Source organism: Corvus cornix, chromosome 7 (assembly GCF_000738735.6).
Source record: "Corvus cornix cornix isolate S_Up_H32 chromosome 7, ASM73873v5, whole genome shotgun sequence".
Taxonomy (NCBI): Eukaryota; Metazoa; Chordata; class Aves; order Passeriformes; family Corvidae; genus Corvus; species Corvus cornix.
This window is the reverse complement of record NC_046337.1, coordinates 9,927,449-9,954,779: the sequence shown is the minus strand read 5'-3', so window position 1 is coordinate 9,954,779 and position 27,331 is coordinate 9,927,449. Positions and strand designations below refer to the sequence as shown.

The 27,331-nt window shown below is 39.8% G+C and overlaps 1 protein-coding gene across 12 annotated transcripts in view; it reads left to right on the top strand.

Moving 5' to 3' along the window:
- KALRN (kalirin RhoGEF kinase) overlaps nt 1–27,331 on the top strand; it is a 484,636-nt gene that overhangs the window by 179,990 nt on the left and 277,315 nt on the right. For all 12 annotated transcript variants that reach the window (XM_039555510.1, XM_039555513.1, XM_039555508.1 and 9 more), the window contains 2 exons: nt 13,980–14,172; nt 18,408–18,920. In XM_039555510.1, coding sequence (XP_039411444.1) covers nt 13,980–14,172; nt 18,408–18,920 — 706 coding nt within the window. The remainder of the gene's footprint in view (nt 1–13,979; nt 14,173–18,407; nt 18,921–27,331) is intronic.

Sequence of the window (27,331 nt, the reverse complement as noted above, 5' to 3'; positions counted from 1 at the left end):
TTTTCCTTCCATTGCTTTTCTGCTCTGAGTCAATCCTAACTGGAGACTAAAATTGCATTTTCATTTCAGTAGATTTAGCAGCTCTGCTTAGACCACCAACTAAGGACAATGTTTATTAGCAGCTCTGTTCATGTGTTTTGTTAATTTTGTAGACAGTAATCAGATGGAGCCTCAGGTTTAATTTAGGCCACCCATTTAGGTCACATGCTGGAACCTGGAACATCAGGGAAGACACACAGTCAGAGCTTCCTGAATTTTAGTTCAGGACTCAACAGAGAGTTATTTTCTCCCTTGGTTTAACTGCATAACCTGTATTTACCAGTCCATACAGGAGACATCTCGTAAATGTTTGGGAAACCATATTAGCTGATATTTCAATATCCTGAAGATAGAAAACCCTAAGTGGTTTTATTATAGATAAAATACTACATGAGGCAGAAGTACACATCCCTTTAATAGTGTGCACCGATTAGACCTCTAATTTCTGGGAAGCAGGGTCTTAAAGCTGCCTTTCCCAGTACTGAATTGGGAGCACTGTGTAAGAAATTAGCCGTGTACTGTGTCGCTGCCTGACCTTAGAAAATGCACTTGGAAAACCTATCTCGTTATGAAATGTACCATTTTGCCATGCAGCAATTCTAGGGAGTGGAAGAAGAATTTAGGGGACAACAGTAATCCCAAAGGTGCCCAATTAACTAATGGGTGATCTTGCACATAGGAGGCATGTCTGAAAAAGCTTCCTTGTTAATAAACTGTTAGTCTAAGAATTATTCAAATAGGCAATATGTTCTTTTTCCTTAAGACCTCTGTTTTTCTTTTGTTCTGAAGACATAACTAAACTCTTAGAACACTGATTAATCACATCCAATGCTGTGGTTATGTCCCCTTATTTCTCCATTCTTCTCTTTCTACAACATTTGTCATTTAGTTCAGAAACTGCATCTGGAGAAGCAAACATTTCTGGGATCACAGATTAGTTAAGATTTTGCTCCCCACTGGAGATTTGTGGGTAGGAGCTGCAATTCCATTCCAAAATCTAATTAAAAGTCAGGTACATAGGAAAGTAGTGAAAAATCTTACCCATAGGAAGAATGTCTGGGAGCTCTGCTTTGTTAATGACCTGTTAGACTAGGAATCAAATACACAAGCAGTATGTGCAGGTTTTTTAGGGTTTTATCCCTCTCTGTTCACAAGGCAAAACTCAACTGTTATATCATTCCACTCTTACCAGACTTACTGGAAATCTCAGTTTCTCTTTAATTTCCAGAACAGCCACCCCAATGATTTTGCAGTGTCTGACTGTAAACTGTAGGTGACATGGAAATAGGGTCAGGTAAAAATTTTCCCTGGGATTTTCATTTAGGAATGAATTCTGTAGTACGCTTCACCACAGTAGTTTTAGGGACTGTTAAATTTTGTCTGTGTGTGTTAGCATCAGCAGCACTTGCCTGATGACTTGTTGGGCACTACTAATTATATGAAAAAGGCATAAATTTTTGTTCAGTAAAATCCACTCAATACCTTTGAGAAAGAGGCTACTTGAGAATCCACCTGCTCTAACTTGGACGCTAGGTTTAGAAATGTTCACCTTAGCAAATAAGATGCTAGTTGTCCTCATTATATATTTTTTACATTCCCAGGGGCACTTGGAAAATTAAAGCAGACACTTTTGAGTAAGGTAAAGAAAGTGGAGCAATATGAATTGAATGAATGTACTGGATACAGTACCAGTGCAGAGCTGTCTTGATCTCCATTTCTGGGCTTTTGAAATTGCTGACAAGTATTTCCAGAAGCTGAAGTCCATTTTGTTAATACTGTGCTCACATTGCCCTTTTAGAGGCAACTGACTTATAATTGTTTTTACAATGAAAGCATATTTTTTCCCATTTTTTGTGGGAGAATACAAATGCACAAAGAACTTTAACTGTGTTCATGCTGCCTTGAAAAGATGCCAGAAGTCAAATGTGTAATTAGGGATTCTATTAAAAGTCTAATTCCTACACCTGTGAACATTTTTTTGGCACATAGCTTTTTGAGTCATTGCTTTCCTTTTTGTATTTCTTATTCTCTTTGCCAAGAAGTAAGTTCCTTTTCAGAGGAAATTGTCATAGATCTTCTGGCATGTGATTTGTTCTTTGTCAAAGTCCAGTTTTGGTTTTGAGTGAAATACTCTAAAGCATAGTATTGGACCCTGTTTTATTTAACACCTGATTACTCATGGCAAAGCTCTTTAAAATCTCTCATAAGATGTTACATTTTAAGATGATACAACAGGTTATGTCAGCATTCCTATAATGTAGGTTTTTTCTTGCAGTGGTAAAATTGAATGTTTCTAATGCTGGGACACTGTTCTATGTCACATAGGTTCAAATATTGGTGAAGGTCTAACAAAGCTAGTGATAAGCCATTTCAGGCAGATAGGGCAGAGAGAAGAGCAACAAAATCATTATCACCAGGATTTTTTGGGGTGGATTTTAAGGTAGTTGGGAACAAATTATTATATTAGGTAATTTTATGAGTTAGTCTCAATTGATTTATCAAACCATTAGTTCTTCCTACCTTTGGTGGGTGCCTCCTGTGAAAATTACAGGATTCCCCTGTTAGTTCTTCCAGGCTACAGCTGACTTCAACAGAATCTGAATGAACTGGAAATATATATCTGCTCTGCAAACAGAATTAAGCAACAAATGAATCTCAAGATAACAGACTAGAGAGGATTTTTCTAGGCAGCCATTACCAAGCTCTCAGACTTTTCCACAAGTCTCCTACGTCTTAAGACAGAATAAAGATATTTATTCATTGTGTAAGTTGCCAGGGGCATAAGAAGGAAATCATTGAGGTGGAAACAGGCATTCACCATGTCTGCTCTTAGTCACAAATGAAAGGAAGATATCAATACTTTTTCAGGCTAACACATTAATTTACTACAATAAAATTGGAAATTGATGCAAGAGGTCAACCAAAGCAGTAAAAGGCCTGCCTGGCCTGCAGGCTTCTACTTACTGTGTCTTTTTTCTAATTCTTGTTTAAGTACTGTGATCCTCCTCCAGAAAAGCAGTCAAGTGTGATCATAAGTCCATCCATATCCAGCAAGTGTAAACATGTGCTTCATGCACCATCTTAATTGCTTAATCAAGCTCCTTCTATTGTGAGGGACAACCATACATACAGGAACCAGATGGAAGATATTTTTATCAGATGGGCCATAGGACTAAAGAAACATGGTCATTGAACATTGCTGTCCTTAAAAACCCCAGTGTTAGGATACAACTGCATCCATGCAACATCCCCACCATGTGATGATTCAGGCAGCAATCACTGTCATAAACCCGGACTTGATCTTACCTCCCTCTTCAGATATCAACAACCTGAGCTTGCTTAAGGGAAATAAGCACACACTGATAGTTATTTTAGAAGAGTTTATATTAAAGAAGGTTGAAACAGTTCTTTACATTTGGAATCAGGGCTGGCTTTTTTTAGGGTCATTAGTTTTGTGGATGATTTTAGCAGTTTGGATAACATCACTCTCGTAAGAGACCAGTGCAGTATTCTTTTTGTTTTCAAGTGGTAAGAAAAAGTCTATTTGAGCTGTTTTTCAAGCATGTCATAGCAACAAAGGTTTTAACTTGTTTTCCTTAGTTTTATGTCATAAAGCACTTTGAATTATGTACTAAACTAGTGCTCCTGTGGGTTCTATATCAAATCCCCAGTAGTTGTGCTTTTGCAGTCTTTTCCACTGTAAGCTTTGAGTAGTTTGATTATGCTGCGATCACTGCTTTTACTCCACACAATACAAAAAGAGTAAAATCCTTGATTATAATTGCAGGCCAGGTACTTGCTCAGTCCTAACTGACAGCCTGAATTGTGCAGCATGGCCATCAAAATGGGCAAGAGCTTATGTGAATAATTCATGGCTTTGACAAGTGGTGTGTCTGCAGCTTTGGTGGCAAAATTAGCAGCAGTGAAATAGTTAAGAATTCTGGTATTTAGGCTGCCAGAATAGGGTTTTCAGTTAACACCCCAATAAGATGGAGAGTGCAAGTTCATGTTCTAGTCTTAATGTTTCTTCCACTGACTGCAGACTCAGCAAGACAAATGTGCATTAGTTTATATTGTCAAGGCTATCTTTGCAAGCAGATGGGCTAGAAATCTAATTAAAAAACCCAAAAGCTTTGATTCTGGCAAAAAAATAGAAAAGTCGGTGGAACAACCCTAAATCCTCTGAATTAAATGGGTGTTCTAGGTCAATGCTGTTCTATTGTTCCACTTTATAAATAAAATATGAAGGGCTCTACTTTCACATAGACCCATAAATGTGCTCATTTATGAGTTTAATAAAGCATGTGTATTCAGTACAATTAGATAAGCATATGTATGGAGCAATAAATTATTCCTATATAAAATCAGCACACGTGTAACAGAGAATATATCCCAGTATGGATAAATAAGCACATGCTTAGATTATTAACTGATCTCTTTTAAGCTTTTGTAAATCAATCATGAGGCAATTTGCAATTTTTCTGCAATTCTGGATCCTCCCTGTGTCTGAAGATGTGGTAAATATAATACATTCCATGGAAGAATGCAGTGGCATTTTTCAATAAAGCAAAGTGTGGTAGCACACACAGGAAGGGGGTGAATAACCCAGCGAGGTTCACCTGACTCAGTCTCATCCCTTGGACTAAAGTGCTCCAGCCAGGTGTAAAAAATGCATAAACCGTGAAGCTATAATTGCAAGGAAAATAGCTGCATATATTTGTATTATCTCAGTATCAGGGAGTCACACGTCATCAGCTTTTCTTAAACTGGGGGATGTGTCCAGTGTGAGGCTAAGGGGTTTGCAGAGCAATTGTCAAGTGGTTTCTGTTGATTCTCGTCAGTTGTTTTCTGGTGGGGAGGGGAGGGGGTAACTATGGTGGTTCAGCTTGCTACAGAAACCCACTGCATTACGCCCATTTCTGCACAGGAAGTTATACTGGCATTAGTTTAACTCACAGGTAGGAAACCCGTTAGTGTAGTGGAGTAGATGTGTGTTTGATGTGCCTCTTCCAGGTCAAATGAGTGGCTCAGTATTAGGGAAATATCCTTAGGTGCAGTATTTCAAGAATCTGCTCTCCCTGATTTACATTACCGTGAGCTTGCCGACATCTACAATAAATAGTAATTTCTCTGACTAGCTGATTCCTATCATTACTATCCTGGCATATGTTAATTTATCAATATAATTTTCAGGTCTGTCAACAGGAAAAGCACCACCTGGGGTATGTAGTTCTTGAGATGAATAGGTTGATGTTCTTTCACATGTGGCACTTGTAGATGGATTTGCCAGTGAAGTTTTATTGTGCTTTTGATAGAGAAGCAATATAGCTAATAGGGAAAAAGGAGCAGGCAGTTGAAACCAGGCAATCATTTTTCAGAGCATTTATCTGAACCTGCTTCAGCTGATAAAACAGTTCCTCTGGTTTTTCCAATTAGAGGTGACTGATAGGTGGTAGAGGTACTGATAGAGAACTGAAATTATTTGCAACCGTGATGAAAGTTCAGGATTGTAAGGGAAACAACATTAAAACTGCATTGCCATGACAGCAATGTGTGAGTTCCTGTCGGTGTGGGACACTGCTGTGGGGTGATGGACTGTGAACCTGAGGAGACCACACACTGGCACCTGAGGAGCTCAGTCTCCTGCAAAGGTGACAGCATCTGAGGCTGGAGAAATACTTCAAGTGATCTTGGGAAGACACTCAGAGAATGTTAGCTCAGAGGCTGACTCAGCTGGAGTTTGCATATTTATTCCCAGGATTTTGACTGTTGGATTCATTTTTGCTTTCCAGAAGCTTTTTTAGATCCAGCTTTCTCACTCTGGGTGTCAACGGTATCTTTGAGGTCTTCTAATGCCTTTGAAATTCTGAGTTACCAACCTGTTTGTGCTCAGTCAGCTCCAGTGATTTTGATCTCTCCCACATTTATGTCTCCACACGTGAAAAGGGATGATACCTCACATCCAGTGGCTTCATTGGCACAGCTTAGCCCCTCTTGCTAGACACAGTGAGAGAGCCTGGCCTTGCTAGGAGACAGAATCAGAATAAATTGGACATAAGCTAGAGGTTTTGGAGCTGGGTTGGGAACAGCACATCAGTTTCCTCTGTCTCTTGAGGACTCTGTAAAAAGGACTTTTCCTGCTCTCAATGCCATCGTGGTAGCTTTTTGAAAGAATGAGTAAAGTCTGCTGTATAAAGGAATACACAAAAATTGATTTTACAAGTGTCTCTTACAACACAGATTGATTTTGTAGCTTCAGAGCAAGTCCTCTGGATGTAATACAACAGGCAGTCTTCACCCAGCCTGGCATGGCAGGAAGCATCTATCTGATAAGTGAACTATTTTAGGTAAATCATTGTGCCTACAAAGACCTGCTTTGTTTGTATATGGGTGGAGCTCAAAAAAAAAAAAAAGAGTACCACTAATTTATTAGTCATGGACAGTCCTCATTGTCCAACCTGGGGAAAAAAGAGGCGTCAGTTTTTAATTGTGCAACTCTAAAGAGAACTGAAATTCCTTTATAGTATCAAACCAGACCCACAGCAGGGACCACAGAGTGCTTCTGGGATGGAGTACTCAACCTTTCCTCCTAAAAGATACACTGGAATTCAGTGCTTGCCCCTATTTTGTGTGTGGATTCTGGCCAAAATCCTGTAAGTCTTAAGGAATAGTTAAACCATTATTGCTTAGAAGACATAAAGTGCAAAGCAAATCTCGTGCTGAACTCTGCACTGCAAATGGGCAGAAGCTAAGTCACTTAGTTGTGGAAGAATCTGCTATTTTGAAGTGCAAATTTTTAAATGAGGAAAAATCCAAAAGATTTAGAAATTTCCCACAAATGTAGCTCTGAAATGTTATGGCAGTCAAAATACTTTGATAAAATTCAAAGTTTTTGTACTCTTCTTTTCTGAGTAGACTGATCCGAAAAAGGAACAAAATGAAAAAAATTATTTCATCTGAAAAGGGTTAAACAGAATATTTTGCTGTTATAAAAGCTTTTTTTCAAATTCAGCAATACTTTAATGAGAACCTGCTCTAATAATGAAATATCTTATTTTGAATTGATATGTAACATCTCATCTTTTCTCCCTAGTTCCTTATTTTAATTACAGTTCTATAAACGGGTGTGCCTTGCTCTCTTGCACTGTCAGGAGCAGGGTGTGGGAACTGACGAGTGCTTACTGCAAGAGATGTCAGTACTATGTAGAAAAAGTGATTTTACTGTCTTTGAAGAGGGGTTTTTTCCTATTATCATCTATGAGCTCAGTGGAGCCCTGGATCAAATGTGCAAGTCCCAGAGTGGTTATACCTGCCTGCATCAGGAAGGAATTTGGCATTGTGTCTGCCTGTGGACATTATTGGATTTTACCAGGTGCTGCTGTTGACTGTCTAGACCTACATTAATCATTCTTTGCATGAGTTGAACATGTTTGCAGGCTTCTTTATACTACTAAAGGTCTTTCCCCTCTGGGTTTCTCTGCCTCCCACAGCGCATTTCAAGGAAATGTATGTATTTGCAATCTGGAGGCTTTCCACTCCAGGGTGACCCTGTTTATGGCGCTGACTGGAACTCCTGGAGCTGTTCACCCTGCTCCATTCACTCACTTGTTAAGTCACTGATGTTGTGAACTGATAAATTAGGATGCTGTGTCTAGGACCCCAAGCACTCATTGCCCAGATGAAGTATCCCTTTCCTTGTGTGAAAATCTGGCAGTGCTGACCATAGACTAAACTTCATAGTGACAGCATGTGAAATGGCCTTCACAGTCTCCTTGCCTGAACTGCAAAAAACCTCATAGTGCAAGTAGAAAGATCCATTTATTTTCTGAATCTTAGTAGTCTGGCTGTTCTAAGCACAGCCATATATTTATTTATATATCTATTTCTCCTCTGGAAATCCAATGGATTTGAATCTTCAAACTTACTTCCAATAGCCTCTGCTCATCCAAACCTTTCAAGAATCATGTGTTTATATTTCAACACAACCCTAATATTTATTTTTTCCAGCAAATGTCAAGAACATATAATTTTCATTTGGTAAAGCATTTTTGTTTTGTTTCTGCTAAATCATCTCAAATACAAGCCTTTAAATGCTCAAGAGAGAGTTGAATGGTACTTACTGTTCAAATATTTCTTCGTTGTAGTAACAAATCTTTAAATGTAGCCCTGCTTCAACAAAAACAAAGCCCTGATTAATTTCATATTTATCTCAGCAGCTGTTTCAAGGAAGACCTGCCAGATATTGATCCAAATATAGTAGACGTGCAACAACAAAAGGGGAAGAGGGTAAATGGGTGTAGATGAAGACATAATTTACCAGCAGAAACGGAACAGGAATGTGAAAAATTACAGTTTTTGTCTCCAGATTTGGCTTTAACAGCTGCGATCATGCAATTTTTGGACACAGCTGTGTTTTATATCTTTGCTATTTGAATGAAGACAGGAAGCTTCTCAAATAGTGTTTATTTGCTCAGTTAAATAGGAGGCCAAATGCCTGCAGAGCTCTGGGTCCCAGTTCTGGTCTGGGCTGTAATGATGTAGTTCAGGATTTTTACCTGGGTAGAAGAGAGCAGAACACAGCCCTGTTGGACCCTGACAGAGGTACGAATGGGACCTGCACCTCTCAGAACGACTCCCAGGAGCTCATGGGATCATGGTTATATATTGGAAAAAGGTTTTCTTACACCTAGCTGGTATCTGTTCTTGCTAGCTTACATCATTTTCCAACAGAATTGCTTGGAGTTCAGAGCCATTTTTCTTAGAAGTAAAAATTGAATACCAAAATGAGTTACTTCCTTGAGAATAGCAGGAGAACCCATCTGGCACCAGTTAGCTTCTGCTGATGTATTTGGGTTTTTTCTGCCTTTCTGTTCCCTTCCTGTTGACTTGGGGCCAGAGGCAGGGGTTGAATGTGGATGTTGTGCAGCCCACACATCTGCATTCTTGTGCCATTCACAGACACACCTCATGTCCCCTAAGAGCAGTGGCTGGAAATCAGAGACAGGAGGTTTGTCTCTGCCTGGACCTCACTGGCTCCAAGTCTTTTTACAACACATCACTGAAATTTCTCTAGATCACTGCTTTATGTCCAGCTCCAGCCACTGTGAAACTGGCTTTGATTTCCTTCTTTCTCTCTCTTTTTAAAAAAGAAAAGTGAGAATGAGTGATTCCTTTTCAGTGCTGAAAGAGAATAAACAAATTTAGGTCACACTAAGGAAGAAAGGATTAATTGGAAGTGGAGTCTGGGTGGCTGTTTCTCCTCTAATTGCAAAAAACCATTGTGAAACCAAGTTTGAAAATGTAAGAAGGAAAGAAGGATGAAGGATTGTCCACCTACAGTCTTTTAGGTGGCTGGAGTTCTCTGGCAGGAGCTTGCTGTGAATTGTTACTCCAGAGCAGTGGTGCTCTTGGGTTGTGCACCACTAAGCTCCTCCCCTGGTCTCTGATACAGCAGCACACAAGGGAGATGTGAGGACTAGGAGTCACAAGTGTCCCAGGATCTTTGCAAAGACAGTCTGTCTCATCCCACTGAGCAGCTGCTGCCACTGGCAGTGGTGGGTGACAGCTCAGACTGGCAGTGTGACACTGCAGGAACACATCTCTTAACTGGGATAATAAGCAAGGTACATTTTGCTGAGAAGTATTAAATAGAACAAAATATTTTAATAAATAATGCTGTTCAGGAGTGCTTGGCAAACAGGTCTACTACAAAGTACTATATTTGGTCCTCTAAATGTATTGGAAGGTATATTATGAACATGGGTACTGACTCTTTCTATTGACAAGGTGAACTTCAGGCTCGACATGGTGATGAGAAATTAAACTATGAAAGTCGGCAAGTGATGCTGATTATAAACCTCCCTGCCTAGTTTTATTTTCAAGCTGAGTAAATAAACCACATACAAAATGAATAAAAAATTGCAATTAACCAAAAATATTAACATATAAATTACTGAAGTGAACCTTGGTGCATTTTGATATGGAGACTAGGCAGCAGAGTTAGTCAGATCTCATATGAAGTGAGGCCTTTGGGATAACAGTTTGTGCTTGGAGGCTTTCACATACCTGTTTTTCTGCTCTCGCTCCCTCTTTTCCACTCTCAGCTTGTGAACCAATTGGCTGACTACAGCCACATTTGTCAAAGGAATGGTGATCTCAAAAACAATTAATTTCCTACAGATTTTGCACTTATGTATTGATGCCTGAAGAGCTACTTGTTATTCTGATAGTGTCTCCTGACAAGGTTATGCTGACCTGCCTTAAAAGAGATCTTGCTCTCCCCGTTAACAAATCGTATTTAGAATGAGATGTTGGATATGTCAGATCTGGGCTTTTAGTGGTCCAACAGGAATGCTAAATGTGCTGCTTCGTCATTAACTCATGACTGCAAAATGAGAATGGAGATATTACGCTATTTCAGCTAATCAAGTGCTGAAGCTTCAAAATGCCAGAAGCTTTGGCCAAACCATAAGGGTGAAAAATACACATAACAATAGGTATCTGAAAGATTAATCAGAAAGCATGAAGTCCTTAAATTCATTTGGTACCCAGCAAGACAGCTCTTGCCAAAGAAAATACAATTTAGAATGCGCTTGAATTAAAGAGGAAATCAAAATAGAGGCATTTATTTTTACAAAATTATCACATCTGCTTCTGAGTTTCAGTTTTATACCTTTTTTTTTTAAATTCAGATCATAAGTATTATTTTCACAAATATTCTAGGGTATTTTTATTAGACTGAGAAGCTGCTCTTTGCTTAAAAGCAGTGGAGCAACTGAAATGACTTATCAACTATCAAATAATTTCTGCTCACCATTGCAAATCTAGCCCAGATGAGCACAGCCAAAAGGTTGATGGATTGTCCAAATACCTTGATTTGAGCGTTTTTCCAGTTTCTGGTCAAATATCAATACCGGAAAAAATTAAGCACCACAATCAACGTTAATTGCCTTACTAAAGTGGTTACTTGTGTGTAATAGATATGTGTATTGATGTATCATCTTGGGAGCCAGGAATAAGGCATGTCTTGCTTGGACAATGTGGAGGAAGCTTGATTGCTGCTGCTGCTTTTCCCGATCAATTGCTAGATTGGGAAGGGTTTGGGTTGTTGCTTTTAAGCAATAAAGTTAATAAGCATGGCCAGACTATTCAAAAGGAATGTCGGGTCATTTCCTCAATCCATGCTGAGGTAACTGAAGAAAAATGACTGATTGTCAGAGATGACAAATCACCCCAGACTGCCTCACCAGAGTTTATCGGAGCTTCATTATGTCTAGGCCAACTTTTTTAGGACACTGTCAATAGCTGGAAATATTTGGATATTGCAACTTGAATTTCGGCCTTTTTTTAGTTTGGTTTTTTTTGGTTGGTTGGTTTGTTTTGTTTTTTATTAAATTGCCTGTGAGGTGTCCCCACAATTATGTAAGCCTTGTGTACTTCCACCTCCATGTTCAGTTTTGGTTTTGCAGACCATTATTACTCATTATTTTTAATTCCCTAGATTTGCATTTATGGTTTCCTCAAAAGTAATTCATTGGAATTCATTCCAGACAGCTGAAGACTGTAGTATGAATATAGGTAGCTAGAGACCTCTGGCAAGGCAGGCTCCTTAAACAAACACAGCATGGCAGATGGTCCCTGCCCTGAAGAGGTTACAGTTTAAATAATTTTCTTGTCTCCCACTTCTTTCTTTGAGATATTAGTACCTGATTAGTATCCAGCTACCTGTTTGTGCAGGATGAGTGCTCTCAAAGGCACCATCTCTGCAGCAAGCTCTGCAACTGAAAGTAGAAATGATGAGCAGGCAGCTTTCTGTCTTGCAACAATTTAAACACTGTTAAATAATAGATTTTGACAAGCAGGTTTAGAAATCAGGTGCTAATTTTCTGCAAGAAGTCAGAAGAATGTGGAGTTATCACTGTGCTGGGGGGATCAAATTGTGTAGATGATACTACAGACCCACAGATCTTGTTACAGGTTAGTACCATTTATCAGATTAAAAAAAAAAAAAATTGCAATTTTGGATCTGGATCTTTTTGTGTCTAAGACTCTAGTTCAGGTTCATGAACAGGAGACTTCAGTGTTTCAGGACATTTTTGTTCTGCTTACCAAAATAGGTTTTTATGTTGTTCATTAATAAGTGTTAACTTACTGTTTTACATCAGATTTGGTAAGTTGGCAGGTTGGCTGTGGCAAGGGGAGTTGGAATGAAGCTAATATTGGCTATGCCTTGCTGTGGTTGCAGTGGATGGTGGTGGTGTATTTACTTATTTATATCAGAAAAGACAGATTGCACTTACCTGTTACTTGTCTGCTGTTGGAGCCCTCCATGTGTCCATATGACTCCTGCATCTCTTTGTCAAGTGTTTGAAGAAATCCTTGGAAAAGTCAGTTTAGTAAAACAGGGATCAGTGATTTGGCAGAAGTTCCTGAAGATCCTATAAAGATTTGCAAGAAAAATAACACAAAACACAACCCCCTTTCTATTCTTTGCTCTCTGATTTGATTCCTTGTCTCAGCTCTTGTTCCAAAAGGCAAGAGGCAGTAGCACCCCCAACAAAGCTTCTTTTACAGCCTTTCTTTGGCATTAGTTATGAAAGGATCAGATGTCTGACCTTTCAGCAGTAGGTAAAAGCAGAATAAAAAGATCTGTATTCCTGAGTGTTTGGAAGTGCCTGGTCTCCGTAGTTTTTCTTTGCACTGACTATTTTATGCAGTGTGCTGTGGATGTACCAATAATGCCAAGGCAGAGGACCAAGCTTGTTGTCTCTGAGTGCTCCTGCCTGGCACTATGTTGAGACTGTTCAAGTTAGCTGGTTCTCTTAACATGTATTAGTCCGGTGTGTGCCTCCTATGAAGAATATTCCTGTCCTTGTTCCAGCCCAAAAACCTAATTGCAAGTTTATAGAGTTGCTTTCCGTTGAATATGTAGGATGGATCTTATTAGCAGAAAGAGTGTTTTAAGAAGTTAAAGAGGTAGAGTGTAGTGAAAGTCCTCCCGTGTGTTTGTGCACTGGGAATATTTCTGTGGAGGCTAAAGAGTCTTACAATTTCTGCATTATACATATACCTCTTTTTCTGAGGATAAATACTGCTATGTCCCTTGAAAAGCCATGCTGAAAGCTGCACAGACTTGACTTGAATGGAAATATGCTATTCTTTCTCCTCTCTTCTTGTGAGGAAAAAGAAGAGGTGTGTTTCCAAGTGAATGCTCTGGTGTTGTTGGGCCCCACCCATTGCTAGTGACCAGGCCAGATAACTGTCTTGGACTTCTGAGAAAGAAGGAGTAAAGGCTGTCAGAAAAGTCTCACTGTGGATTGAAAAAAGGTCCTGTAGCATTTGGAAGATCAATCATGAGGGAAAAGGGCCCCAGTGACAACAGTGCACATGCTGAGTCACAAGGGCCTTCCTGTCAGGGAGTAATTGCCAGGCACTTTTCTGGAAATGACACTTTTCTGGAACTGGAACTTTTTAAAAAGCCCTTATAGGGGCGTCTAAAAATGAAGGCACCCAAATTTACAAGTAGCCACTAATGCTAAGGCACAGGACCCTGCTTGTTGACTTTGGCTGGGTTGAATATGTTGAAAGCAGAATCCATTGTATGTACACATAAAGAGCTTCTATACAGATATATTGGATTCTGTTTTCAATTGTGTGAAAGTATGTATGATTTCAATGAGTATTTGAATTACACATGCTTGGAAAATTAGAGATTAAACTGTAATCTAGACACTTGAATTTCATGTAAATTACATTATAATATATGATTTATAATACATTTAATATAACCTTTCTTATAGCCTTTATACTGTACTATCTTTAGTCTTTTTCGTTCATTATTCCTTGCTTTGCTCTGAAGCACCAAACACCAGCAACAAAAGTCAAGCCTCCGTGTGGCTGCCCACAATATTAATTCTCATGATATGCTTTTATTCCTGCAGCGAAGATGTTTGCAAACGAGGATTCACTGTTATTATTGATATGCGGGGATCCAAATGGGATTTGATCAAGCCTCTCCTAAAAACCCTTCAAGAAGCCTTTCCTGCTGAGATTCATGTTGCCCTGATTATAAAACCTGATAATTTCTGGCAGAAGCAGAAAACAAACTTCGGCAGTTCCAAGTTCATCTTTGAGGTGAGAACCATGTAGAAATGTAAGCATTATCTCTGATAAGAACCTTTCTTCAGGTAAAAAACCCCCTGTGACTGAAAGCAAAATATACCTCTGGGGGAAGGTGGCAAGACTAGGCTGATGCCCTGGCATCAGGTTGTTTTCTGAGCACACTGGTGGAATGAGTTACATGTTTCATCCCAGAGGTTCACATAGTTCATTTTGCTGAGGGGTTTTTTTTGTGGTATTTATTTTTGGTGGTGGTGCATTAAGTCTTTCCTTTGTTTCTCATAGGAAAAAAAAACAAAAAAACCCCACCAAATACCAAATCAAGTCAAAATGCTAAAGATACTCTTTTCTAGATGCAACTGTATGGGTTTGTTAGTTTACCTCTACCAAACTTCCACTAGTGGCTTTTATTTTATAAAAGACATTTGCTAAATTGTCACCTCTTTCACTTAATTGAGATTTACAATTCAGGGGTGACATTAACAGCTCATGTGAATGATAAGGTGCCTCAGGCATGTCCTTTGAGAAGTAACCAGTATATAACAACTGCATAATTAAGGAAATTTTACTAACTTTGTTGTTGATGAAGACAAACCAGCTGTGTTCTCTAGAGCACTTCAGTCTTCTGTGAATTTTAGCTTCTTATCCAAAAAGAATCAAAACTCAGGTGCATGAAGTGCTCATACATCAGTCATGCCCTGCCATGACTTAGTCATGCATTATCTTTTAATAATTCACTGAAAAACATTTCTATTGTTGGCTGTCTTACCAATCCATTATTTTCAGAGAGACACACAAATTTTGCATTTCTGGAATGCAGAAGAAAATTTGGCTATAGTTATTAATGTTTACTGCAATGGAAGACTGTATTTAAGTATCTATTTAAGTTTTGGTGAAGTTGGTGTGATATAAATGTGTCCTTATTTTCAACCTGTTCTTGCAAGCACCCTTGAATGGCTATGAGGAATTATGTTGGCGTTACTCATTAACACAATTTTACATTATTATCACATTTTAAGTGCTTGTAAATTTTCACCCGTTTCACAAAATCCAGTCAATTCATAAATTTTGCTTTGATTAAATCAGTCTTTACACTCCTTGGTACCTTTGAGGACTCAGCCATCAAAATAACTTCCACTTGCTATCCCATATGTGCTTTTGAAAGCAAAGCTGCCCCCAGTATGGGTTTGTTAGACTCAGAGATTCCTCATGCTCACTGCCGTCACTGGTCCTGGCAGGGCAGCTGCCATCACAGTGCAGTGACATTGGCATTGCTGCCATGGGGAATGAGAGGGATGGGGGCGGTGGGGAGGAGAGGGGAGTTGTGTGGCTACAGCAGAACATGGAGCAGGAGGGAGCCTGTGCAGAGATTAACAGTAGGATAGGTTTAGGGCATGGGGAGCTTCTGTTTAAAATGTATGAGGGCATTGAGGGGCAGTCACATAGTAGCCCAAGAATATGAGTGTATATCCAACACTGAATTTCAATTCTCCAGTGCTTTAGAAAATGTCTTCCTAAAGTTTCATAGCCTAGAGGTAAAGGAACAGAGTTCAAGTATGTATTTTTAGGACATGGGTTTGGTTTTAAAATCAATACTTTCTGGAGGCTTGACATATGTTTTTATTATGTGGAGTTGTGATGATAGTAAAGAGTAAACTGTGATCAAGTTATTCTTCATGGTTACACCTCTGAGTCCGTAGTGTTTAAAAAGCTCTGGACTTGTTTGCTGTACATGCTGGAATGAATTAAATGTATTTTCATTTTGTGTGTGTTGTGAGTGCCCTTGAGCCTTGGTCTGTCTGCAGGGCTGTTCACATGGGTGTCCAATGGTCCGCAAATTTTTGGCCCAGAGGGGGAGAGTCAGTGCTTTCACTGTCTATTGAACCACCTGCAGACACTCAGAATCACAGAATGGTTTGAGTCCTTCAATTCCATGAATCAAACCAAGGTTTCCTAAGCTGTGGTCCACCCTACAATATACACACCACAATCAAGGAACTTCTGTTTAAAGGATTCTTTGGGATGTTACTGCTTGTCAATAAGTTCAGGCTCTTGGGCAGCTCATGCTCTCTCATAAGAACTGTGAATATCAAACAAGGCCCACATTTATTTGGTTTATGTGGGGCAGCTCACAGATACCCTCTCTGAACTGGCCTGTCGTGGCAATTTCCCACAGCTCGGCTCAAACACGAGGGCCTTGGCAGGAGCACGCTGCAGTGGAAGGCAATGGGAGTCTCTGCTGAACTATCCCATCCACAAACTCAGCAGTACCCAGTGTTACTTTTAAGGCCAGTTATTTTTAAGGTTTTGTATTTTTTGAGCTTAATGGAAGTATTATGTGTGTGCCAGGGCACTGTGACCCTTAGTGGAGGCTGATGAACTGGATTTTGTGGGGTGAGATTCCGGCACAGTGTTTCTGTGTCACAGTCCAGAGTGAAGCATGTACACAGATCTTCACCCAGAAAGAGAAAGAAAAGTGTTTGGTTGATGTATGTGGATCCCAAAGTTTCCTGTCACTTTGAGGAATGGACCAGGCAGCTTACTTAGCATTAATTCAGAGGTGCCTTCAAGATTATTTTCTTTCTCCTGCTGGAAGAGTCTAAATACTGGGCAACACTTTTAAATTGATTTCAAAAGAGGGATGAGTAGTGCCTAGGAAACAGTAAGCACCTACCTACCTCACTAAAATTGTTTTCATTAGAGTTTCAATAACTACTTAAAAAATCAAACCTGAATAAAGAAAATTTCTGCAGAATTCAAGAAACGAAAAGCCTTGCTACTATCTCATCTCAGATTCTGTCCATGATTAGAGCAATGTTTCCATTAGCTTGGATCCATGAGAGGGATCCCCAAGTGTTAGCCATCAAGAGAAATATTTCCCTGACAGGCAGTTAAACTCTAAATTGAATTATCTTCAAGGTTTCAGTGTCCTGATAAAGAGGTTTAAAAATTTGAAAACCCTCTGAAGCTACGTACTTACCTTCCCACTGTTTCTTTGCTCTTCCCACTCTCCTCACTTTTCCTCAATGCAAGGAATATTGCAAGAACATTTAAAAATAATCTTTCTCCTGAGCTTAAGTTCAATACAAGCTCAATTTTAATACATTGCAGAATGCCTGATATTTTTGGATGGATACAAATTGGAAGAAAAAGGCTACTATTAACCTTTAACCAGTGGCTAGCCTACTATTATGGACATAATTCAGGATAGTGGTCAGGACTTTAGGTGTTTTTCTTCGTAGATTACTTTTACAAGAGTGCTGTGATTACTGGGTGCCTCCATTTCTGAAGAGCACAAGCTCTGGCATTCTTTAGAGGCCTGATCTCTAGGGGATAGATGTGCAGTTACTGATGAAGATACAAGCCTTTAAGGACTGCCATCTTGGGTGTTAACATGACAGCACTGAAAATCTCTAGTTACATATGAAACCCTATGCTCCTAATTTCAGAAAGAAGTAGTTTGTCTAAAACAAATGGGAAAAGCTATCAGTTTCTGTGTCCTTGAACTGTAATCTGTTTTCCAGACATCCAGTGCTTTTCTCTATCACCAGTTACCGAGTCTGAATGAATTAAAACCATTTCTCATTGATTGTGTATGATTCATGAGCAGTACTTTCTATTGGCAACAAGTTCTAGTTGTTAATACTTCAATGACATTTCAGTTTTACATTGATTTTGGTATAATTACATTAGGAATTGCTAATATGGAAGAGTGACAAAAAGCCAGCTGGAATAACTTGGAAGAAGAAACCCAGTATATTCTCAGTTATGGCAGTTTGCAATACCTGCTTCAGTTCATGCAACTGAAACTTTTGCTTCTGGGTAGCCACTAGCTGGGGTGTAACACAAATAGCAGAGTCCCTGTAATACCTGTACCTGTTTAGTGAACAACCACGTCCAGATATCCAAAGGCTGCAGTAGGAAGTCTTCCGTGTCCAGCTGGGCTGATGAAAAGCTGTGGCAGAAGCATTTTCACTACATGTTGTTGATAGTCAGGCCAGCTAAAAAAGATAGGCATTATTTCAGTAAATATCATGTCTTTTAATAAATAAATAAATAAGTGCCATTAGTAGCAAAGTTTTCTGTCCAATTAATACATCAAAATTAAACACAGTCCTTGACATCTCTTACAATGTGCCTTCAGCTATGTATTGATGAGGAAAATACTCACTTCATGCTGTTTATGGGTTGTGCTGTTAATTCTGATTGGATAGCCCCTGATTTAAATGCTGTCCCTTTCCCTTCCTTAGACAAGTATGGTGTCTGTGGAAGGCCTGGCAAAGCTTGTTGACCCTTCTCAACTGACGGACGAGTTCGAAGGGTCCTTGGATTACAACCACGATGAATGGATAGAGCTGCGTGTCTCCTTGGAAGAGTTTTTCAACAGCGCCATCCATTTATTATCAAGGCTGGAGGATCTCCAGGAAATGTTGGCTAGGAAGGAGTTTCCAGTTGATGTTGAGGGCTCAAGAAGGCTGATTGATGAGCACACACAGCTTAAGAAAAAAGTTATTAAAGCTCCTGTGGAAGAACTGGATCGTGAGGGCCAGAGGTTATTACAATGCATAAGATCCAGTGATGGTTTTTCTGGTAGGAACTGCATTCCTGGAAGTGCAGATTTTCAAAGTCTAGTGCCAAAGATTACCAGCCTTTTAGACAAGCTGCATTCTACCCGGCAACACTTGCATCAGATGTGGCATGTCCGCAAGCTGAAACTGGACCAGTGCTTTCAACTCCGGCTTTTTGAGCAAGATGCTGAGAAGGTAGGGAATAATCTGTTCCTTTTTTCATACTTTAAACAACACTCTGTTGCAAGGGTGACCATTTTTTCTATAAGTGGCGACATGAGGTGTTCATCACAGGTGTAAATCTCATGTTGCCAGCAGATATACTTCATGTGACTCATAAACCAAATTCACCAAGGTAATTGTTGGATGTAGCAGGCATAATAATATCCAAGAGTAACTTGTCTCTGTCACTTTTGATGAAAGCTAATCTGCTTTTCTGTCTCACAGTGAGTATATTTGTTAGACATTAGCACAAGAATCTGGCTTTTTTTTTCAAACTTCTTTTACTAAGCTTATGAATATATTTGTTTGTCACAGCACTGAAAGAATGATTTTGGGGTTTAATTCACTGTGATTATTTGATCTTCTTGGAGTCGATGGGAAATTTCAAGTATAGGTTTCAGGGAATTTACTTTAGAACACTGTGTAGCACTAAAGCCTTGGCTTTCTTAATGCAGAAGTGCTTGGCACCTTCTTAGGTGATTTTGTGAGAAGTCTTTGTTGCACATTTAAAATTCCAGGCCACAGAGGTAGGGTATTCTCAGTGGAAGAGAGAATCGTGAGCTCTCAGAATCATGTTTATCTAGTCTGTATATCCATCAAAATCACCAATCTCTGAATCTTCTCTACTTAATGCATTATCCAGTTGTCTCACTAATGTGTTTGCCTGGACAAACCCAGGAGGAGTTGCAAAAGAAAAGCAGACCTCATCTGCAGGGGGATCTCATGAGGATGGTTTTTTTTAATCAGCTACTAGTTAGTGTTATTTTAAAACACCCTGGAGAAGCACATTGCTGAAACAAACTTAATCTTGAGTAGTGCAGAACCAGACACTTGACATTGGATTTCAATGCATGTACTAAATATCTCCAAGACTTGCTGGGACTGTAAAAGCTCCATCATTTTATAATCAATCGTCCTGTTGGGAAAACCTTGAATTCAGATGAGTCCCTCTAAAATAAGAGTCACTGCAGCATCACTCAAGGATGCATAAGAGCAGAGTTTAAATTCCAAATGCTACAATAGTAGCATTTCCCCTGTTCATTGTGTGTCATATGCTATAAGGAGGCCACTCACTTTTGTCCTTCCCAGCAGTGGCTGTACTTCAGTCAGTGCTTCACTCTGGATTTTCAGTTTCTTTGGGATTATTCGGATGACCGCTGCTTATTAATTTTATTTTTAAATTTATTATTATTATTTGATAATATTATTAGTAAATATTTAGGAAGTTATTATAATTAATAATGTTATAAGCTGAAAGGCTCTCAGATCAAGGCAGTGTTTGAGAAGTCCTTGTTGCCAAGCATTGTTCTGTGGCATTGAAGGAAGTCTCCAGGGTGTTTCCTTTCTACCTCTTGCACAGGCATGAAAGGATGATGTGATATAAGTCTAGGCAATGTGACAGCAAAGCTCTTTGCATGTGTTATTCTGTGGTTGTTATGTGTAAGGTCTAGGCAAGTCAACAAGTAAATGAAATTTCTGACGTGAAGGAAGAAGTGAGAATGTGCTTTCTGCCTTTCTAACACTGGCTGCCTTGAGCAATTCCAGTTTGACAAAACCAGGATTCTCCTCTTCTCAACTTCTCTTCTTCATCTGCCACACATTAACTAAAGACACAGCTTCTCTGCTTTAGCTCTGCTTGCCTTTTCTTTACTTCTGTGTTTTCCCAAAGAATATAAAATATTTTCTTCTTTTATATTCCCAAGTCTGTGTTTTTAGTCTTCTCAGTTTGTGAGTCCCTAAAATTCTTCCTGGAAGGGTTGCAGACCCTTTAACGTCACATTTCGCACGTGTAGACTGATGTAAAACACTGATGTGCTTTTCCTCTGTAGCTGCCTTTTTCAGATCTCTTTGAAGTAGTCTGACCACCTCAGACTGGAAAGTACTTGTTTCATAAAATGTTCAGAGCTAAATACAGTCTGAGTGCTGTCTCCACTATAGAAATAGCCACCAATATGTCTGCATATTGAATTTTAGAGTTTCCAGGTACCTCCATTTGCTCAGTTGCACTCTACTTAGGTGTGGTAGCAGAGCCAGGATACTCTTCATCTCCTGGAGAGAGACACAGATCTTTTTGTATAGCCTGGATATGTCGTTTAGTTCTAGTCAAATGACAACTCTAGTAGCCTGTGAAAGCTCAAACTCCAACATAAAATTCTGAATATAAACAAGGTTTTAGGGTCTTTAAAAATATCTCTGTATATTCATTGGATGATATTTCAAGAAACCTGTTATAATAAGGAGAAAATGGAGAAGCACTTTCATTTTCTGGACATCTCTGATTTCAAAAATTTAATGTGTCCTTATTGTCTGAAAAGTTCTTAAAAATGGGATAGAAAAAAAAAGGGACACAAGGACTAAAACACATAGTATTCTAAGGAAAGTTAATTTTTGCACCCTTTGGTATTACAATACCCCAGATGTTCAAAGCAAATCAATTCACTTTTTTTCCCCTCTTATAGATCCCCTCTATTGGAACATTTAGAAATGGCAGTCACTGCCAGGACACACAAAATATTTAAATTACAGGCATTACAAGTCACAGAAGTCTGTATAGTTGTGGGCTGAACAACTCATTGCCAAAATAAACAGAGGGGGTGGCAGTCACAGCCTGGGCTTCTCCCACTCAAATCAGTGGGAGAGAGCAGGGCTCTCTGTGGAGAAACTGTGTCCCCAAGTCAGGGCTTTAGAGTTTTATTTTCCTGTACTGGGGCCAAGGGAAAGGAAAAGTGGGGCTATCACATAGGCACAAACAGTGCAGTGAGATTGAATCTCCAGATGGAGACTGGAAGCTCCTTGAAGCTCAAGTCAGCAGGCAGGTCAGCCATGTGGGGAGCTTTGGCAGAGGGGTGTGAGGAAGTTCACATGCTGTGCAGTGCTGACTGTAATGATCTGCTGATAAATAACACATTTCAGCTGCTGGCGAAGCCCTGACCCTCACTGTTCAACAAATTTATTGCTCACCAACTAATGGAGAAATACATATGTAGATATATATAATTTTGAAACTAGAACTGAGGCTTCACTGTGTTTTACTGGGTAACAGGGAAAATATTTTTAGTCACCACTAACATTAAAAAATGTATCCCAGTCTAAATTGAATATTGTTTGAAACAAAAAACCCACAATCAGCGTAGATCCAAGTATTAGAACTATCTGAGAAATGATAATTAGTTGGTGGAAATCTGGACAGGGAGAAGAGTTCAGGCAAGAGTCCACATGTTTTGCACTTGAATAAATACAAAAAAAAAAGGCAAAAAATTATACTTACACTCCATACTTTCCAGCTTTTCTGGAAATCATTTGTAACTGGCACCCAATTTGACTTATGTAGGAATTTCCACATCATTCTGTGTTGGTTCCACACCAATTTTACTACCCCAACATGTCTGTGAATGAAAAAAACTCATGATGTAATCAGCATTGTCCATGTTAAGTATAAACAATACAGTCACCAGCTGGACCGAGCTAAGGGTCTGCACTGTAAGCTCCTCACAGCAGAGCAAGGAGCTGCTCTAACACTGTGGGAATCAGCCCCAATAGCAGGCAAGAGGGGGCTTGGCATGTTCTCTCTGTCCTCACCTCCCCTCTTGCTTCCTGACTTCCTACACAGTCCACCACTACACAAAGGCAAACTCCAAAAGATGGAGTTAGAAAATGCCATGAGTGAATTTCATTGGAAGTTTGCGGTGGGAGAAACATTTTATTTGGATCAGGCCAGCTTTGTAGAAAGTCTAGTGGCAAACCACAGGCCACATCTAGTCTTCAAGGAGCAGTGAAATAGCAGGCTTACAGTCAAAACCATCAGCCCCGTGTAAACCAAGGCTTCCCTTTGAAAAATACAGCTCTGCCAGTGATTTTCCTTGTGGAGCAGGCGATGGGAAGCTGTGCTGGCTGCTGGGGCTGCTATGGTGTGACTGCTCTGCGGGTGTCTGCAGGGAGCGGGAGGGGAAAGCATGGGTAGCTTGCAGCTCCTACTCCACAGCAGCTGTAGCTCCCTTTTTCCAGGTGATGTGACCAGCCTGGAGCAACAGAAAGATTTTGGTGAGTGCAAGAGTGATTGGAATGTGATTAACACTGCAAAGTTCATAGATAGGAGACAAATTTGGAGGGGGGTATAAGCAAAATAGTTAAGAGGAATAGGGTGCAGTAACAATTGCAGCAGTTCTCCTGCCTCCCACTCCCGGTGCAAGTGTGGGCAGTGAGACCACGGCACTGAGGAGCAGACACTGCCTTCCTCCCTCTCACACCCACTTCTGGCCCCTTCCTCAGTCAAGTCTCCTTACGTAAGGGAACCGTTGTGTTATTCTACTGAATGGGTGCTATTAAAGTCAGCCCCCGCTGAGTGAAATAAATAATGTGGCATTTGGTTTCTCAAGGAGGAAAGTTACAGCTGTATCAGATGTACTAGACTCCTGTCCAGTGTCCGATTCCAATTCCTAATGAAAGTATTGGGAAGACTCCTACTGATTTTCAGCAGAAGCACATTATATCCATTAACTAACAATATACCCATTCGGAAGTGCCAGATGAAATTTAGGAGTTCCTGGTTAAGAATGTCACTTAATAGGCAGAGTTAGTCTAGAAAAATACAGAGAAGCTCTAGCTCTGTAGTGAAGTCAGTGGGGGGGAAGAGTATCCAAGAATATATAGTCCAAGTACTTGAACCATGCTCATGCTCGTTTTGGAGTATTACATCTGCCAAAGGTTCACGTTCCTCAGAAGGAAGGAATGTTGTGCAAGCTACTCTTTCTCTAAAAAGATGCAGGATGGCTTTGATGGATAATCAAGTGCAACATGTAGAAATTTATGCTGTGGTTCAGGTGGGAAAAGATGGCTTTACAGAAGAAAAATTGATATCTTGATGTTTGGGAGAAAGGAAACTATCAGTACATTTATGATTGTATGACACCCACTTTAACTGTTTCGTACATTACTTCCCCTCATACTGCATTTAAAAATTCTGATGCTGTATGTTTTGTAATAAAATGCATTACAAAACTGATGATATGATTCTTCTTGCTAATAGGAGGCAGTTTATTTTATTACAGTCCATTAAGTAGAGCAATTGTAGCTGCTCCTTTAGTCAAGGGAAGCATTTCCTAGAAATGGGTCTTAGCTGACTTTCTGGAAAAGCAGTATAAGCAAGATTAAAAACCAACTTTGCTTCCTTTTACGTTCTACATCACCTCTAAGTTCTCTTCTTTTAGCGGTGTCAAAAGACCCTTGAAGTGATACCTAAAGCAAATTTATAGAGTTTTCCTCTTTGCAACACGTCATATTAACCGTTAAGGACTTGCATAATTCCACCAGGCACAGCACCTGGGACAGGCTCCTCTGACTGAGATAAAATCCACTTAGTGAAGGACCATTTCCCCTCTCTGATTTCACTGCTGGAAGCACTTGGTTTCTTTGATCTGTGCTATGTGCCATATATACAATTGCCTCCAAGATTTCATGGGAATTATTGGCTTAGAAGTTACTGTGAGAGGGTAGTGTCCCAGGGAGTGAGAACGGGAAGCCAGTGAGGAGAGTTCAGAGAAGGTGACAGGGGAACCTGTCATATGTGAAATGAATACAAAACGAAGGAGTTCTGGGGAGGTGGTTAATTAGGAGTGGGGAGGAGCCAGGAAGCACATTAAGAGGGGACAGAACCACAATGAAGATTAATAATGAGGGCACATCTGAAGTACATATGCCCCATGTGCTGTTTGACTATGAAAGGATTTGTTACTGAATGAGTGGTATTTAACAGTTAACAGTAGTAATCATACAGGCATAATAATCATGGATTAGACATGGATTTTTGTATAGGATTTAGATTTCATTTAAGTTACATGAACACTGCATTGGTGGGCAGAACTCAGCATGCCCTGGATTTTCCATCTAAGTACTTACACCATGGATATCACAACAGCACAGTGAGCGAGCATCACAGTAAGGAGCTTTCCTGGAGATTTGGAACACCAGTGGTGTTGTTAGGCCTGAGGTAAGCTCCATAAGACTTCTGCAATAAAAGGAGTCAATAAGCTTAGTGTCTTCTGCAGAGACATTTGACTGAGGGTCTAAGTGAGACTCATTTAAACATGTTTCTGTCATGCTTAGTGTATTTCAAATGTCTGTGCAGAGAAAGGACAGGGCCATGGGGTACGAATTCTGACTGGCAAAGGCACTGAACTGGCTGTCTGTGTTTGTGAACATGCACATGTTTGCAGAGAGCTTTATAAGAAGAGGGACCAAGAATTTCATGCTGAGCATAAATGAAATCTCTTACCTATAATTCCAGAAAAAGAGTTCTTAGAAGACAAAGCTGGTGGTGGTAACTACCCCTGTCAGCCCAAAGCAACAACTACTCTCTTCAGGTGAAACAACTCAGTTTCAGGCTAGTTTTAGCTGTACTCCTGATCTAGTTGTGTTTTGGAGCTTGAGGTCTCCCTGAGTCGTGTGCTAAAAAAGACAGACCTGGTCCTGTAAAACAGAGTTTCAGCTGCTATTGAAATGAGTGAAGGACTCGAGGTCTCTATCAGAGCTCCCAGTGACAGCACTGAGTGAGCTGGAGCAGTGTGGCATTCCCTGGTACCAGCTACTGGCTCTGGCTCCAGCTCTGCTGATGGCAGGGTCAGCCGTGGCCACCCACTTACGGTAACGAGGCCATGTCTCCATCTGTCCATGCTGGTGTCCCCATCCCGGGATTCCAGTTGTGTTAGCTCACATCTGAAACATTATGGGCAGCCTGATTTGCCAGGGCTTGCAATAGTCTTAATATCAGAACAATGAGCTTTGAAATGAATTCCTGACACAATTGGTTCTTATTTTTATTGTATAGAATAAATATACATTTCTCTACATTTATGGATCTGGAATAGACATTGCTCAAGAGTCTTTGACTTTAGTCAAAGTATTTTAAGTTACCTTAACATCTTTGTCTTTTTTCATGCAATGGACTCTTGAACAGAGCACGTAGTGTCTGTTCTCTCCTGAAACCTTGTTTCCAAATCTGGCATCTTCTCTCACATGCTGCCAATGAAAAATGCTTTATTTTATAATCTGAAGTTTCCCTTAGCATATGGTGCCTTTTTTTTTTTTGCTCTAGAGATTCTCACTAGATAACTGTTCACAGAATCAGGCTTGGGATGCCTGTGTTGGGAAGGAAAGTCAGCTGCCAGCCTAAATAAGCTACCATGTGAATAGAAGGTCATCATCTCATCCCATGCTTTGTACTTAAGCCTGCTCTGAAACTAAAGCAACAGAGGGCAGGTCCCATGTTCAACATGAAGTGTTTGCTCTGACACAGAATTTCTAATACTGGGCATAACACAAAAAATAAGTGCAGATAGGTCACTAAATTGTTAAATTGGCAGACACCATCTTACAGTATCAGATTATAAAATGTTGAAAATGTCATTGTATAGGTGATGTGGAAAGGAGGCGTGAATCGAGATTGAGTTGGGTGCACAAACAATAAAAAGTTGAGTGCGTGTTTGTATGACATCTAGCACAGTGAGGTCCTGAATCTGACTGGGATATTGGTTGTTTCCAACAAAGAAATGTGGATTTTCAGTTGAAAATGGCCCTTGGAGATGTAAGGGTATGACAACACTCCTATGGAATATGTATATCCACACAGGATTTGGGTTGCTTTGGCATATACTGGGAGTATACTGCTTCACTAAAGCTGTTTTGAGCAATAACTCTTCTGATAGCATCAATCAAGGACAGACAAAGGATCAACACAGGAAGTTCATATCAAAGGGGGAAACTGTACATCTATTCTTAAAAATCTCTGTATTTCCCCAGATGACCCTATGCCAGCTCTAATCACTTTTATTTAATTATTTCACACTTCCTAGAACAAAAGAGGCTCTAATAAACAGGTGAGAATTAAAAGCATGTAGCAAAAACTCTATTGTAGCAGGTTTTAATTAATTTTCAGTGTTTATTCAAATGTCTTCTTTGTCATGTTTCTGTAGCATTTTAAAATAATTCAGTTTTTGCTACTGAGTACTGCTTCTGCTTTGTCTTGAAGCACATCAGTACTTGCTGTCATGGGTAAGCCATTATGAGGTGTTCTGATGCAGCTGAATAAACAGTATGATATTCTGAATGCATCTTTACTGGGTTTTTTTGGAAGCTCAGTGGTGGCATAACAGGCTCATGGATTTCCCAAATTACTGGGTTTACCTGTTATCAGATTTTTTTTTTTTTTTTTAAACAAACTAAATAAAAGAACAAAGTTTGCCTAGAAGCAGAGAAAACATTATAACAAGGGGTGGTTGTGCACAGAGTGTGTGTTGACAGTTCCTTGTGATGCTGTGAGCGTAGATGTCATGTGCTAAAGAGATGTCATAGTGGGATCAGCACCTTCCATTTTGGAAGGCTCTGAGAGC